This window comes from Salvelinus alpinus, chromosome 4, assembly GCF_045679555.1.
Source record: "Salvelinus alpinus chromosome 4, SLU_Salpinus.1, whole genome shotgun sequence".
Taxonomy (NCBI): Eukaryota; Metazoa; Chordata; class Actinopteri; order Salmoniformes; family Salmonidae; genus Salvelinus; species Salvelinus alpinus.
The window spans coordinates 12064268-12078689 of NC_092089.1; the positions used below are offsets into that span (position 1 = coordinate 12064268).

The window sequence follows — 14422 nt, forward strand, 5'->3', positions numbered from 1 at the left end:
TATGAATATTTTATGATTTGAAATTGGTGTTGTCTTGGCCAAAATCTGGTTTGTTTTTTAATCTGATTTTAAAATCCCATCCTCCCTAAGCCTCCAGTTCCTGGCGTTCGACACAGAGGCATCTCACGACATCCTGGAGGTTTGGGACGGACCGGCAGAAAATGAGATGTCTCTGAGGGAGGTGTCTGGCTCCCTGCTCCCCGAGGGGATACACAGCACCCTCAACGTCGTCACCGTTCAGTTCCAGACTGACTTCTACATCACCAAGTCTGGCTTCGCCATCGACTTCTCAAGTGAGTGATTCAAGAAAACAACTGTCCATTTCTTGAGTGACAAGAAAGAACAGCATTTATTTATTCTATTTACCTTCAACTCTGTAATATTTGGTCTCATGTGAACTGGGAAGCTAACTGGTCTCATATGAACTGGGAAGCGAACTGGTCTCATATGAACTGGGAAGCTAACTGGTCTCATATGAACTGGGAAGCTAACTGGTCTCATATGAACTGGGAAGCTAACTGGTCTCATATGAACTGGGAAGCTAACTGGTCTCATATGAACTGGGAAGCTAACTGGTCTCATATGAACTGGGAAGCTAACTGGTCTCATATGTCTGCTGTGTTCTTCAGCTATTGTGTAATGTCATGTCTGCTGTGTCCTTCAGCTGTTGTATAATGTCATGTATTCTGTGTCCTTCAGCTGTTGTATAATGTCATGTCTGCTGTGTGTCTCCAGGTTCGGTGGCGACAGCCTGCAGAGATCCAGGCATGCCTATGAACGGCAGTCGTAACGGAGAGGGGAGAGAACCAGATGATACTGTGACCTTTTCCTGTGATCCAGGATATGAGCTGCAGGGAGAGAGCAAGATCACCTGCATCCAGGTGGACAACAGATACTACTGGCAGCCCAGCCCTCCCAGCTGCATTGGTGAGGATTTACTACTGTACTGTACTGATCTATACTATACTGATCTATACTATACTGATCTATAGTGTACTGATCTATACTATACTGATCTATACTATACTGATCTATACTATACTGATCTATACTATACTGTACTAATCTATACTATACTAATCTATACTATACTGATCTATACTATACTGTACTAATCTATACTATACTGATCTATACTGTACTGATCTATACTATACTGATCTATACTATACTGATCTATACTATACTGATCTATACTATACTATACTGATCTATACTATACTGTACTAATCTATACTATACTGTACTAATCTATACTATACTGATCTATACTATACTGATCTATACTATACTATACTGATCTATACTATACTGTACTAATCTATACTATACTGTACTAATCTGTACTATACTGTACTATACTGTAATGATCTATACTGTACTGTACTGTACTGATCTATACTATACGGATCTATACTATACTGTACTGATCTATACTATACTGATCTATACTATACTGATCTATACTATACTGTACTAATCTATACTATACTGTACTATACTGTACTGTACTGTACTGATCTATACTGTACTGTACTGATCTATACTATACGGATCTATACTATACTGATCTATACTATACTGTACTAATCTGTACTATACTGTACTGTACGGATCTATACTGTACTGTACTGTACTGATCTATACTATACGGATCTATACTATACTGTACTGTACTGATCTATACTATACTATACTGATCTATACTATACTGATCTATACTATGCTGTACTAATCTATACTATACTGTACTATACTGTACTGTACTGTACTGTACTGATCTATACTGTACTGTACTGTACTGATCTATACTATACGGATCTATACTATACTGTACTGTACTGATCTATACTATACTATACTGATCTATACTATACTGATCTATACTATGCTGTACTAATCTATACTATACTGTACTATACTGTACTGTACTGTACTGATCTATACTGTACTGTACTGTACTGATCTATACTATACGGATCTATACTATACTGTACTGTACTGATCTATACTATACTATACTGATCTATACTATACTGTACTGTACTGATCTACACTATACTGATCTAAACTATACTATACTGTACTGTGCTGATCTATACTATACGGATCCATACTATACTGGTCTATACTATACTGATCTATACTATACGGATCTATACTATACTGTACTGTACTGATCTATACTATACTGTACTATACTATACTGTACTTATCTATACTATACTGTACTGTACTTATCTATACTATACCGTACTGTGCTGTACTGTACTATACTGTACTTATATATACTATACCATACTGTACTGTACTATAATATACTATACTATACCATACTATAGTATACTATACTACTAGCAGACCATCCCTCCCAGCTGCATTGGTGGGGCTTTACATTAAATATAACTGGTTCATCAGCCCTCCCAGCTGCATTGGTGGGGCTTTACATTAAATATAACTGGTTCATCAGCCCTCCCAGCTGTATTGGTGGGACTTTACATTAAATATAACTGGTTCATCAGCCTCCCATTTGTATTGGTGGGGCTTTACATTAAATATAACTGGTTCATCAGCCCTCCTAGCTGTATTGGTGGGACTTTACATTAAATATAACTGGTTCATCTGCCCTCCCAGCTGTATTGGTGGGGCTGTACATTAAATATAACTGGTTAATCAGCCCTCCCAGCTGTATTGGTGGGGCTTTACATTAAATATAACTGGTTCATCAGCCCTCCCAGCTGTATTGGTGGGGCTTTACATTAAATATAACTGGTTCATCAGCCCTCCTAGCTGTATTGGTGGGACTTTACATTAAATATAACTGGTTCATCAGCCCTCCCAGCTGTATTGGTGGGGCTTTACATTAAATATAACTGGTTAATCAGCCCCCCAGCTGTATTGGTGGGGCTTTACATTAAATATAACTGGTTCATCAGCCCTCCCAGCTGTATTGGTGGGGCTGTACATTAAATACAACTGGTTAATCAGCCCTCCCAGCTGTATTGGTGGGGCTGTACATTAAATATAACTGGTTCATCAGCACTCCCAGCTGTATTGGTGGGGCTTTACATTAAATATAACTGGTTCATCAGCCCTCCCAGCTGTATTGGTGGGGCTTTACATTAAATATAACTGGTTCATCAGCCCTCCCAGCTGTATTGGTGGGGCTTTACATTAAATATAACTGGTTCTTCAGCCCTCCCAGCTGTATTGGTGGGGCTTTACATTAAATATAACTGGTTCATCAGCCCTCCCAGCTGTATTGGTGGGGCTTTACATTAAATATAACTGGTTTATCAGCCCTCCCAGCTGTATTGGTGGGGCTTTACATTAAATATAACTGGTTAATCAGCCTCCCAGCTGTATTGGTGTGGCTTTACATTAAATATAACTGGTTAATCAGCCTCCCAGCTGTATTGGTGGGGCTTTACATTAAATATAACTGGTTCATCAGCCCTCCTAGCTGTATTGGTGGGACTTTACATTAAATATAACTGGTTCATCAGCCCTCCCAGCTGTATTGGTGGGGCTTTACATTAAATATAACTGGTTCATCAGCCCTCCTAGCTGTATTGGTGGGACTTTACATTAAATATAACTGGTTCATCAGCCCTCCCAGCTGTATTGGTGGGGCTTTACATTAAATATAACTGGTTCATCAGCCCTCCTAGCTGTATTGGTGGGGCTTTACATTACATATAACTGGTTCATCAGCCCTCCCAGCTGTATTGGTGGGGCTTTACATTAAATATAACTGGTTCATCAGCCCTCCCAGCTGTATTGGTGGGGCTTTACATTAAATATAACCGGTTCATCAGCCCTCCCAGCTGTATTGGTGGGGCTTTACATTAAATATAACTGGTTCTTCAGCCCTCCTAGCTGTATTGGTGGGGCTTTAAATTAAATATAACTGGTTCATCAGCCCTCCCAGCTGTATTGGTGGGGCTTTACATTAAATATAACTGGTTAATCAGCCCTCCCAGCTGTATTGGTGGGGCTTTACATTAAATATAACTGGTTCTTCAGCCCTCCCAGCTGTATTGGTGGGGCTTTAAATTAAATATAACTGGTTCATCAGCCCTCCCAGCTGTATTGGTGGGGCTTTACATTAAATATAACTGGTTAATCAGCCCTCCCAGCTGTATTGGTGGGGCTTTACATTAAATATAACTGGTTCATCAGCCCTCCCAGCTGTATTGGTGGGGCTTTACATTAAATATAACTGGTTCATCAGCCCTCCCAGCTGTATTGGTGGGGCTTTACATTAAATATAACTGGTTCATCAGCCCTCCCAGCTGTATTGGTGGGGCTTTACATTAAATATAACTGGTTCATCAGCCCTCCCAGCTGTATTGGTGGGGCTTTACATTAAATATAACTGGTTAATCAGCTTTCCCAGCTGTATTGGTGGGGCTTTACATTAAATATAACTCGTTCATCAGCCCTCCCAGCTGTATTGGTGGGGCTTTACATTACATATAACTGGTTCATCAGCCCTCCCAGCTGTATTGGTGGGGCTTTACATTAAATATAACTGGTTAATCAGCCCTCCCAGCTGTATTGGTGGGGCTTTACATTAAATATAACTGGTTCATCTGCCCTCCTAGCTGTATTGGTGGGGCTTTACATTAAATATAACTGGTTCATCAGCCCTCCCAGCTGTATTGGTGGGGCTTTACATTAAATATAACTGGTTCATCAGCCCTCCCAGCTGTATTGGTGGGGCTTTACATTAAAAATAACTGGTTAATCAGCCCTCCCAGCTGTATTGGTGGGGCTTTACATTAAATATAACTGGTTCATCTGCCCTCCCAGCTGTATTGGTGGGGCTTTACATTAAATATAACTGGTTCATCAGCCCTCCCAGCTGTATTGGTGGGGCTTTACATTAAATATAACTGGTTAATCAGCCCTCCCAGCTGTATTGGTGGGGCTTTACATTAAATATAACTGGTTCATCTGCCCTCCTAGCTGTATTGGTGGGGCTTTACATTAAATATAACTGGTTCATCTGCCCTCCCAGCTGTATTGGTGGGGCTTTACATTAAATATAACTGGTTCATCAGCCCTCCCAGCTGTATTGGTGGGGCTTTACATTAAATATAACTGGTTCATCAGCCCTCCCAGCTGTATTGGTGGGGCTTTACATTAAATATAACTGGTTTATCAGCCCTCCCAGCTGTATTGGTGAGGCTTTACATTAAATATAACTGGTTCATCAGCCCTCCTAGCTGTATTGGTGGGGCTTTACATTTAATATAACTGGTTCATCAGCCCTCCCAGCTGTATTGGTGGGGCTTTACATTAAATATAACTGGTTCATCAGCCCTCCCAGCTGTATTGGTGGGGCTTTACATTAAATATAACTGGTTCATCAGCCCTCACAGCTGTATTGGTGGGGCTTTACATTAAATATAACTGGTTCATCAGCCCTCACAGCTGTATTGGTGGGGCTTTACATTAAATATAACTGGTTCATCAGCCCTCCCAGCTGTATTGGTGGGGCTTTACATTAAATATAACTGGTTCATCAGCCCTCCCAGCTGTATTGGTGGGGCTTTACATTTAATATAACTGGTTCATCAGCCCTCCCAGCTGTATTGGTGGGGCTTTACATTAAATATAACTGGTTAATCAGCCCTCCCAGCTGTATTGGTGGGGCTTTACATTAAATATAACTGGTTAATCAGCCCTCCTAGCTGTATTGGTGGGGCTTTATATTAAATATAACTGGTTCATCAGCCCTCCCAGCTGTATTGGTGGGGCTTTACATTAAACGCTACAAGGAATTTAATTTTGGTTGTGCTGTTTGCATCAGCAGAGGTTTCATAGACAGGCTCCTATGAATTGAACGAGGGGTTATTCTGTTTAACACCGCAACGAGAGTTATTCTGTCCTCAGGCTGTATCAGCGAGCCTTTAAATGCCAGGTCCTCCTTGTAAAAGAGGTCTTCTGACCTCACTGGGACTTCCTGGATAAATAAAGGATAAATCCTATAAATACATCGATGATAAAAGATATATATATATATATATGTTACTACTAGGAATATAACTGTGTTCAATCTGCGCAGCTTTCTGCAATAGTGGGGCTTTAAATGGTCCTTTTTCAACCCAGTTTTGGTGAATCCCTCGAGGATTGGATTGAGAAAGGCTGCTGCTAATGAAACACTACTGGGGATATAACAGGAGTCAGTCTGTATTAATGGGGTCAGGGGTCAGTCTGTATTAATGGGGTCAGGGGTCAGTCTGTATTAATGAAACACTACTGGGGATATAACAAGAGTCAGTCTGTATTAATGAAACACTACTGGGGATATAACAGGGGTCAGTCTGTATTAATGGGGTCAGGGGTCAGTCTGTATTAATGAAACACTACTGGGGATATAACAGGGGTCAGTCTGTATTAATGGGGTCAGGGGTCAGTCTGTATTAATGGAACACTACTGGGGATATAACAGGGGTCAGTCTGTATTAATGAAACACTACTGGGGATATAACAGGGGTCAGTCTGTATTAATGAAACACTACTGGGGATATAACAGGGGTCAGTCTGTATTAATGGGGTCAGGGGTCAGTCTGTATTAATGAAACACTACTGGGGATATAACAGGGGTCAGTCTGTATTAATGGGGTCAGGGGTCAGTCTGTATTAATGAAACACTACTGGGGATATAACAGGGGTCAGTCTGTATTAATGAAACACTACTGGGGATATAACAGGGGTCAGTCTGTATTAATGGGGTCAGGGGTCAGTCTGTATTAATGAAACACTACTGGGGATATAACAGGGGTCAGTCTGTATTAATGAAACACTACTGGGGATATAACAGGAGTCAGTCTGTATTAATGGGGTCAGGGGTCAGTCTGTATTAATGGAACACTACTGGGGATATAACAGGGGTCAGTCTGTATTAATGGGGTCAGGGGTCAGTCTGTATTAATGGGGTCAGGGGTCAGTCTGTATTAATGGGGTCAGGGGTCAGTCTGTATTAATGGGGTCAGGGGTCAGTCTGTATTAATGAAACACTACTGGGGATATAACAGGGGTCAGTCTGTATTAATGAAACACTACTGGGAATATAACAGGGGTCAGTCTGTATTAATGGGGTCAGGGGTCAGTCTGTATTAATGAAACACTACTGGGGATATAACAGGGGTCAGTCTGTATTAATGGGGTCAGGGGTCAGTCTGTATTAATGAAACACTATTGGGGATATAACAGGGGTCAGTCTGTATTAATGGGGTCAGAGGTCAGTCTGTATTAATGAAACACTACTGGGGATATAACAGGGGTCAGTCTGTATTAATGGGGTCAGGAGTCAGTCTGTATTAATGGGGTCAGGGGTCAGTCTGTATTAATGGAACACTACTGGGGATATAACAGGGGTCAGTCTGTATTAATGGAACACTACTGGGGATATAACAGGGGTCAGTCTGTATTATTGGGGTCAGGGGTCAGTCTGTATTAATGGAACACTACTGGGGATATAACAGGGGCCAGTCTGTATTAATGGGGTCAGAGGTCAGTCTGTATTGATGAAACACTACTGGGGATATAACAGGGGTCAGTCTGTATTAATGGGGTCAGAGGTCAGTCTGTATTAATGAAACACTACTGGGGATATAACAGGGGTCAGTCTGTATTAATGAAATACTACTGGGGATATAACTGGGGTCAGTCTGTATTAATGGGGTCAGGGGTCAGTCTGTATTAATGAAACACGACTGGGGATATAACAGGGGTCAGTCTGTATTAATGAAACACTACTGGGGATATAACAGGAGTCAGTCTGTATTAATGGGGTCAGGGGTCAGTCTGTATTAATGGAACACTACTGGGGATATAACAGGGGTCAGTCTGTATTAATGGGGTCAGGGGTCAGTCTGTATTAATGGGGTCAGGGGTCAGTCTGTATTAATGGGGTCAGGGGTCAGTCTGTATTAATGGGGTCAGGGGTCAGTCTGTATTAATGGGGTCAGGGGTCAGTCTGTATTAATGAAACACTACTGGGGATATAACAGGGGTCAGTCTGTATTAATGAAACACTACTGGGGATATAACAGGGGTCAGTCTGTATTAATGGGGTCAGGGGTCAGTCTGTATTAATGAAACACTACTGGGGATATAACAGGAGTCAGTCTGTATTAATGGGGTCAGGGGTCAGTCTGTATTAATGAAACACTACTGGGGATATAACAGGGGTCAGTCTGTATTAATGGGGTCAGAGGTCAGTCTGTATTAATGAAACACTACTGGGGATATAACAGGGGTCAGTCTGTATTAATGGGGTCAGGAGTCAGTCTGTATTAATGTGGTCAGGGGTCAGTCTGTATTAATGGAACACTACTGGGGATATAACAGGGGTCAGTCTGTATTAATGGAACACTACTGGGGATATAACAGGGGTCAGTCTGTATTATTGGGGTCAGGGGTCAGTCTGTATTAATGGAACACTACTGGGGATATAACAGGGGCCAGTCTGTATTAATGGGGTCAGAGGTCAGTCTGTATTAATGAAACACTACTGGGGATATAACAGGGGTCAGTCTGTATTAATGGGGTCAGAGGTCAGTCTGTATTAATGAAACACTACTGGGGATATAACAGGGGTCAGTCTGTATTAATGGGGTCAGGGGTCAGTCTGTATTAATGAAACACTACTGGCAAATAACAGGGGTGTTTAAAGGGGTTAACGGTACCGTAACCAAGACATATTAAAACCACCGGTATGATTAAAGGGGTTAACGGTACCGTGACCAAGACATATTAAAACCACCGGTATGATAACGGGGGTTAACGGTACCGTAACCAAGACATATTAAAACCACTACATTGTGTTGTACTGTATATTTTGAACATTGTGTGTGTGTGTGTGTGTGTGTGTGTGTGTGTGTGTGTGTGTGTGTGTGTGTGTGTGTGTGTGTGTGTGTGTGTGTGTGTGTGTGTGTGTGTGTGTGTGTGTGTGTGTGTTTCTGCAGCTCCCTGTGGGGGAAATGTAACAGGATCATCAGGATTCATCCTCTCCCCCAACTTCCCCCTCCCCTACCCGCACAGCAAAGACTGTGATTGGCTGATCGCTGTCCACTCAGACTACGTCATATCGCTGGCTTTTATCAGGTAAGGAATGAATGAATTAATTAATTCATGAATGAACAAATGAATGAACAAATGAATTAATTAATGAAGGAATGAAGGAACAAATGAATTAATGAATGAACAAATGAATGAAGGAATGAATGAATGAACGAATGAATTAATTAATTAATGAATGAAGAAATGAAAGTGTCACGACTTCTACCGAAGATAACTCCTCTCCCTGTTCAGGCGGCGCTCGGCGTCGCCGGTTTACTAGCCGCCACCGATCCCTTTTTCCTTTTCTGGTTGTTTTGTCTGTGTTCCTTTTCACACCTGGTTTCAATTGCGTTTATTTCTGTGTGTATATAGGGCACCTGTTACCTGCCTTATTTCGTGCGGGATTAAGTTTGTGTGTATTTGCGCTCAATTATCTTTGATGTTTCTTGTTTTCGTTATTACGCACGTGTAGTTAAGTTACGGGACTGAGTTTGTTCCTCAGTGTGTTGGCACGAGTTTCTGTATTGTTTTCACATTTTAGGCACTTGTATGTAGTGTCGGAACTGTGGTTGTTCCTCCGTGTGTTGGCACGAGTTTCTGTTCCTTCGAGAGCGTAGTTTTGGATTTTCGTCTGTGCCAATTTTGTATTGGTGGACTATATATATAATATTATATATTAAACACGCTTCTCAGAAATCCCTGCTCTCCTGCGCCTGACTCCTACACCTCTCACCGAGACGCACCTTATCACAGAAAGAATGAATTAATTCATTAATGAACGAATTAATGAATGAATGAAGAAATGAATGAATGAATGAATGAATGAACGAATGAACGAACGATTCCATTCAGGTAATCTTCTGTACTGAAACACACCAGAAAGACGAACAGCTGAGAGCAGAGGGTGTCTGCAGTGTGTTAGCGGTGTGTTAGCGGTGGCCTGCTGGGTGTTGATGAACTGTGGGTGATTCAACATGTAGAGTCATCAGGAGAATAAAGTTACATTTGACAGCCGATGTTACTGTGGTGTGGTGTTCCTCTCTACTGGTATCTGGAGTCTGGTTCCTCTCAAGGTTTCTTCCTTTCATGGAGCTGATGTCTTGCTCGTTCTATTGGGGCTCTGGACGGCGTAATTGGAAGCCACTGTCTGAAAACTATTATTTTGAAAAAGGTCTTTATCATAGTTTTTGAAATGGAAAAGTTTTGTCCAGCAAGATCTTGCTAATAGTCAACAGGAAATACACACAACCTCACGGGAACACTGAAGAAGAGGAAGAAGTTATGATTTGAAATCGGTGTTGTCTTGATTTAATTATCCCAAAGCTATTACCATTTTTGTCATAAGCCAAACTCACTATTTTAGAAATAATAGACTTTCTCTCTCAGTGAGAAACGTGATTTGATATACAGCAATAGAACAATATGAAAGCCTGCTTCACACTACATTAGCAGGGCCATCTGGGAGCAGGTCTAATTCCTCTCTCTCTCTCTCTCTCTCTCTCACCCTTTCTCTCTCTCTCTTTCTCTCTCTCTCTTTCTCTCTCTCTCACACTCACTCTTTCTCTCTCTCTCGCACTCACTCTTTCTCTCTCTCTCACTCTTTCTCTCTCTCTCTCTCTCTCTTCCTCCCTCTCTCTCTCTTTCCTCCCTCTTTCTCTCTGTCTCTCTCTCTTTCTCTCAATCTCTCTCCCTCTCTCAATCTCTCCCTCTCTCTCAATCTCTCTCTCTCTCTCTCTCTCTCACCATTTCTCTCTCTCTCTCTCTCTCTCTCTCTCTCTCTCTCACCATTTCTCTCTCTCTCTCTCTCACCATTTCTCTCCCTCTCTCTCTCTCTCTCTCTCTCTCTCTCTCTCTCTCTCTCTCTCTCTCTCTCTCTCTCTCTCTCTCTCTCTCTCTCTCTCTCTCTCTCTCTCTCTCTCTCTCTCTCTCTCTCTCTCTCACACCAGACCTCTCCAGGGAGTTCTTCCGTTCATCATTCTATCTGTGTCTGAGATGCAAGAAGAAGTCTTACTAATGCGTCTCAGACTCTCAAATCAGAACGCCAGTGTATATTGAAAGGCTCTTGTACAGTGCGTCACACATTTCAACACTGATGAAATACAAACTATTGAAACCACAAGGTGTTAGAAAGCTCTCGTTCAGTACGTCCCCACATTTAAACTTTTATGAAATTACCCTTTTCTTGTTGATATCGTGTAACAACCTTTTTATTGTTAATTTTCTGAAATAACCGTTTTTTATTTAAATGTTATTTAAGAAAATAACCGTTGTTCCCTGTTAATTTTCCTGAAATAGTCGTTTTATTTTCCTTCTACAGTTTCAGTATCGAGCCCAACTACGACTTCCTGTATATCTACGACGGACCAGACAGCAACAGTCACCTGATTGGTAGTTTCCAGGATAGCAAGCTTCCAGAGAAGATCGAGAGCGTCTCTAACTTTATGCACCTAGCCTTCCGTAGCGACGGCTCAGTGAGCTACCAAGGCTTCCATCTGGAGTTCAAAGGTGAGGCGTAAAGGGGCGTGTTTACGCAACTTGTAATTTGTATTTGTATTTATTGTAATTTCTCTTTGTTTTAATGTTTTTGTGAAAGTTACAAATGCAGCAGAGGACTCTTTTCGCCGAGTTGGTTCCCTTTCTGTCGATTCATTTGACACTTATTCACTCCCATGACCAAGTGAGAGTGTCCCCCCCCCCCCCCCCCTGTAGCTGTGTGTTTTGGCTCGCCCCCCTTCCTTCAGGGAACCAAGTTTATATTCGTACGAGGACGATCTTTTGTCCAACTTTCCAAAGTGTTTGTTTTGTGATGTTTTTTTCCCCGTTATATTTTTTGTGCTATCGACCAAGTTTTTTACAAACGTAGCAAAGGACGTCCTGACAAGTTTGTTCCAGTTTGTTTTGTGTGTTTGTTTAATAAGTGTTTCTAACACAATATAATGTTGTACCTTATATACTGTAAGTCTTTAAAAAAGACTTTGTGATCGAAACGTTCACTAGATTATTCAACCGCTCAAACAACCTTCGAATGTCGTCACATCATTTGTCTTATTTAGAACAATAACAAACAAATAAATGTATATTTCCAACGACAGCTAAACTGCGGGAGGCTTGCTTTGATCCGGGGAACGTGATGAACGGAACGCGCCTCGGGAATGACTACAAGCTGGGCTCCACGGTGACGTTCGGCTGTGAGGCGGGCTATCTGTTACAAGGACACTCCACACTGACCTGTATGATGGGAAACAGCAAGAGGCCCGAGTGGGACCGAGCCAGGCCCAGCTGTCAAGGTGAGGCAACAGACACACAACACACACACAGACACACACACACACACAAACACACACAAAACACACACACACACACACACATATACACACACACACACATACACATACACACATACACACACATACATACACACACACACACACACACACATTTTATATACTTTATATGAATCAACCAATCAAATTGACAGAAAAAGGATCCGAACATTTCAAAGGAGCCTGTTTGCACGGCACTCAAGGGTACAGAAAGCACCTCCTTCTCCGAACAGCCAGGCTGCCCACGACAGCTGAAACGGAGCAGTACCTAGCCAATTGCTTTGCCCTACTTTTTATCAGGCCCTCAATCTGGACTACACGCACTGCACGCAGGTGTACGTGGCCAAGACTGCCAAATTTCAGAGCCAACAGCTTGCACCTCCACCCGAGCCTGCCAAATATCAGAGCCAACAGCTTGCATCTCCACCCGAGGCTGTCCCAGCGTGCCACGAGGGTACTGGTATTTAAGCAGCTTCTCTGCAAAGGCCTGCTCCATGTAGCCGTCCAATGATCAGCCCCACTTCCACAATGAGCACCTCCCCCCATAACAATATGATCAGCCCCACTTCCACAATGAGCACCTCCCCCCATAACAATATGATCAGCCCCACTTCCACAATGAGCACCTCCCCCCACAACAACATGATCAGCCCCACTTCCACAATGAGCACCTCCCCCCATAACAACATGATCAGCCCCACTTCCACAATGGGCACCTCCCCCCACAACAACATGATCAGCCCCACTTCCACAATGAGCACCTCCCCTCAACAACAACATGATCAGCCCCACTTCCACAATGAGTACCTCCCCCCATAACAACATGATCAGCCCCACTTCCACAATGAGCACCTCCCCACAACAACATGATCAGCCCCACTTCTACAATGAGCACCTCCCCCCACAACAACATGATCAGCCCCACTTCCACAATGAGCACCTCCCCCCACAACAACATGATCAGCCCCACTTCCACAATGAGCACCTCCCCCCACAACAACATGATCAGCCCCACTTCCACAATGAGCACCTCCCCCCCCATAACAACATGATCAGCCCCACTTCCACAATGAGCACCTCCCCCCACAACAACATGATCAGCCCCACTTCTACAATGAGCACCTCCCCCCATAACAACATGATCAGCCCCACTTCCACAATGAGAACCTCCCCCCACAACAACATGATCAGCCCCACTTCCACAATGAGCACCTCCCCCCATAACAACATGATCAGCCCCACTTCTACAATGAGCACCTCCCCCCCATAACAACATGATCAGCCCCACTTCTACAATGAGCACCTCCCCCCATAACAACATGATCAGCCCCACTTCCACAATGAGCACCTCCCCCCATAACAACATGATCAGCCCCACTTCCACAATGAGCACCTCCCCCCACAACACCATGATCAGCCCCACTTCCACAATGGACACCTCCCCCCACAACAACATGATCAGCCCCACTTCCACAATGAGCACCTCCCCTCAACAACAACATGATCAGCCCCACTTCCACAATGAGTACCTCCCCCCATAACAACATGATCAGCCCCACTTCCACAATGAGCACCTCCCCCCACAACAACATGATCAGCCCCACTTCCACAATGAGCACCTCCCCCCACAACAACATGATCAGCCCCACTTCCACAATGAGCACCTCCCCCCACAACAACATGATCAGCCCCACTTCCACAATGAGCACCTCCCCCCCATAACAACATGATCAGCCCCACTTCCACAATGAGCACCTCCCCCCACAACAACATGATCAGCCCCACTTCTACAATGAGCACCTCCCCCCATAACAACATGATCAGCCCCACTTCCACAATGAGCACCTCCCCCCACAACAACATGATCAGCCCCACTTCCACAATGAGCACCTCCCCCCCCAACAACATGATCAGCCCCACTTCCACAATGAGCACCTCCCCCCAACAACACCATGATCAGCCCCACTTCCACAATGAGCACCTCCCCCCATAACAACATGATCAGCCCCACTTCCACAATGAGC

The 14422-nt window shown here is 43.3% G+C and overlaps 1 protein-coding gene across 1 annotated transcript in view; it reads left to right on the forward strand.

Moving 5' to 3' along the window:
- The window catches only part of LOC139572868 (CUB and sushi domain-containing protein 3-like), a 1528140-nt gene that overhangs the window by 1138831 nt on the left and 374887 nt on the right, over positions 1 to 14422 (forward strand). The window contains exons 27-31 of the mRNA XM_071395690.1: positions 91 to 293; positions 736 to 927; positions 8982 to 9120; positions 11393 to 11580; positions 12168 to 12362. Of these exons, the coding sequence (XP_071251791.1) occupies positions 91 to 293; positions 736 to 927; positions 8982 to 9120; positions 11393 to 11580; positions 12168 to 12362 (917 nt within the window). The remainder of the gene's footprint in view (positions 1 to 90; positions 294 to 735; positions 928 to 8981; positions 9121 to 11392; positions 11581 to 12167; positions 12363 to 14422) is intronic.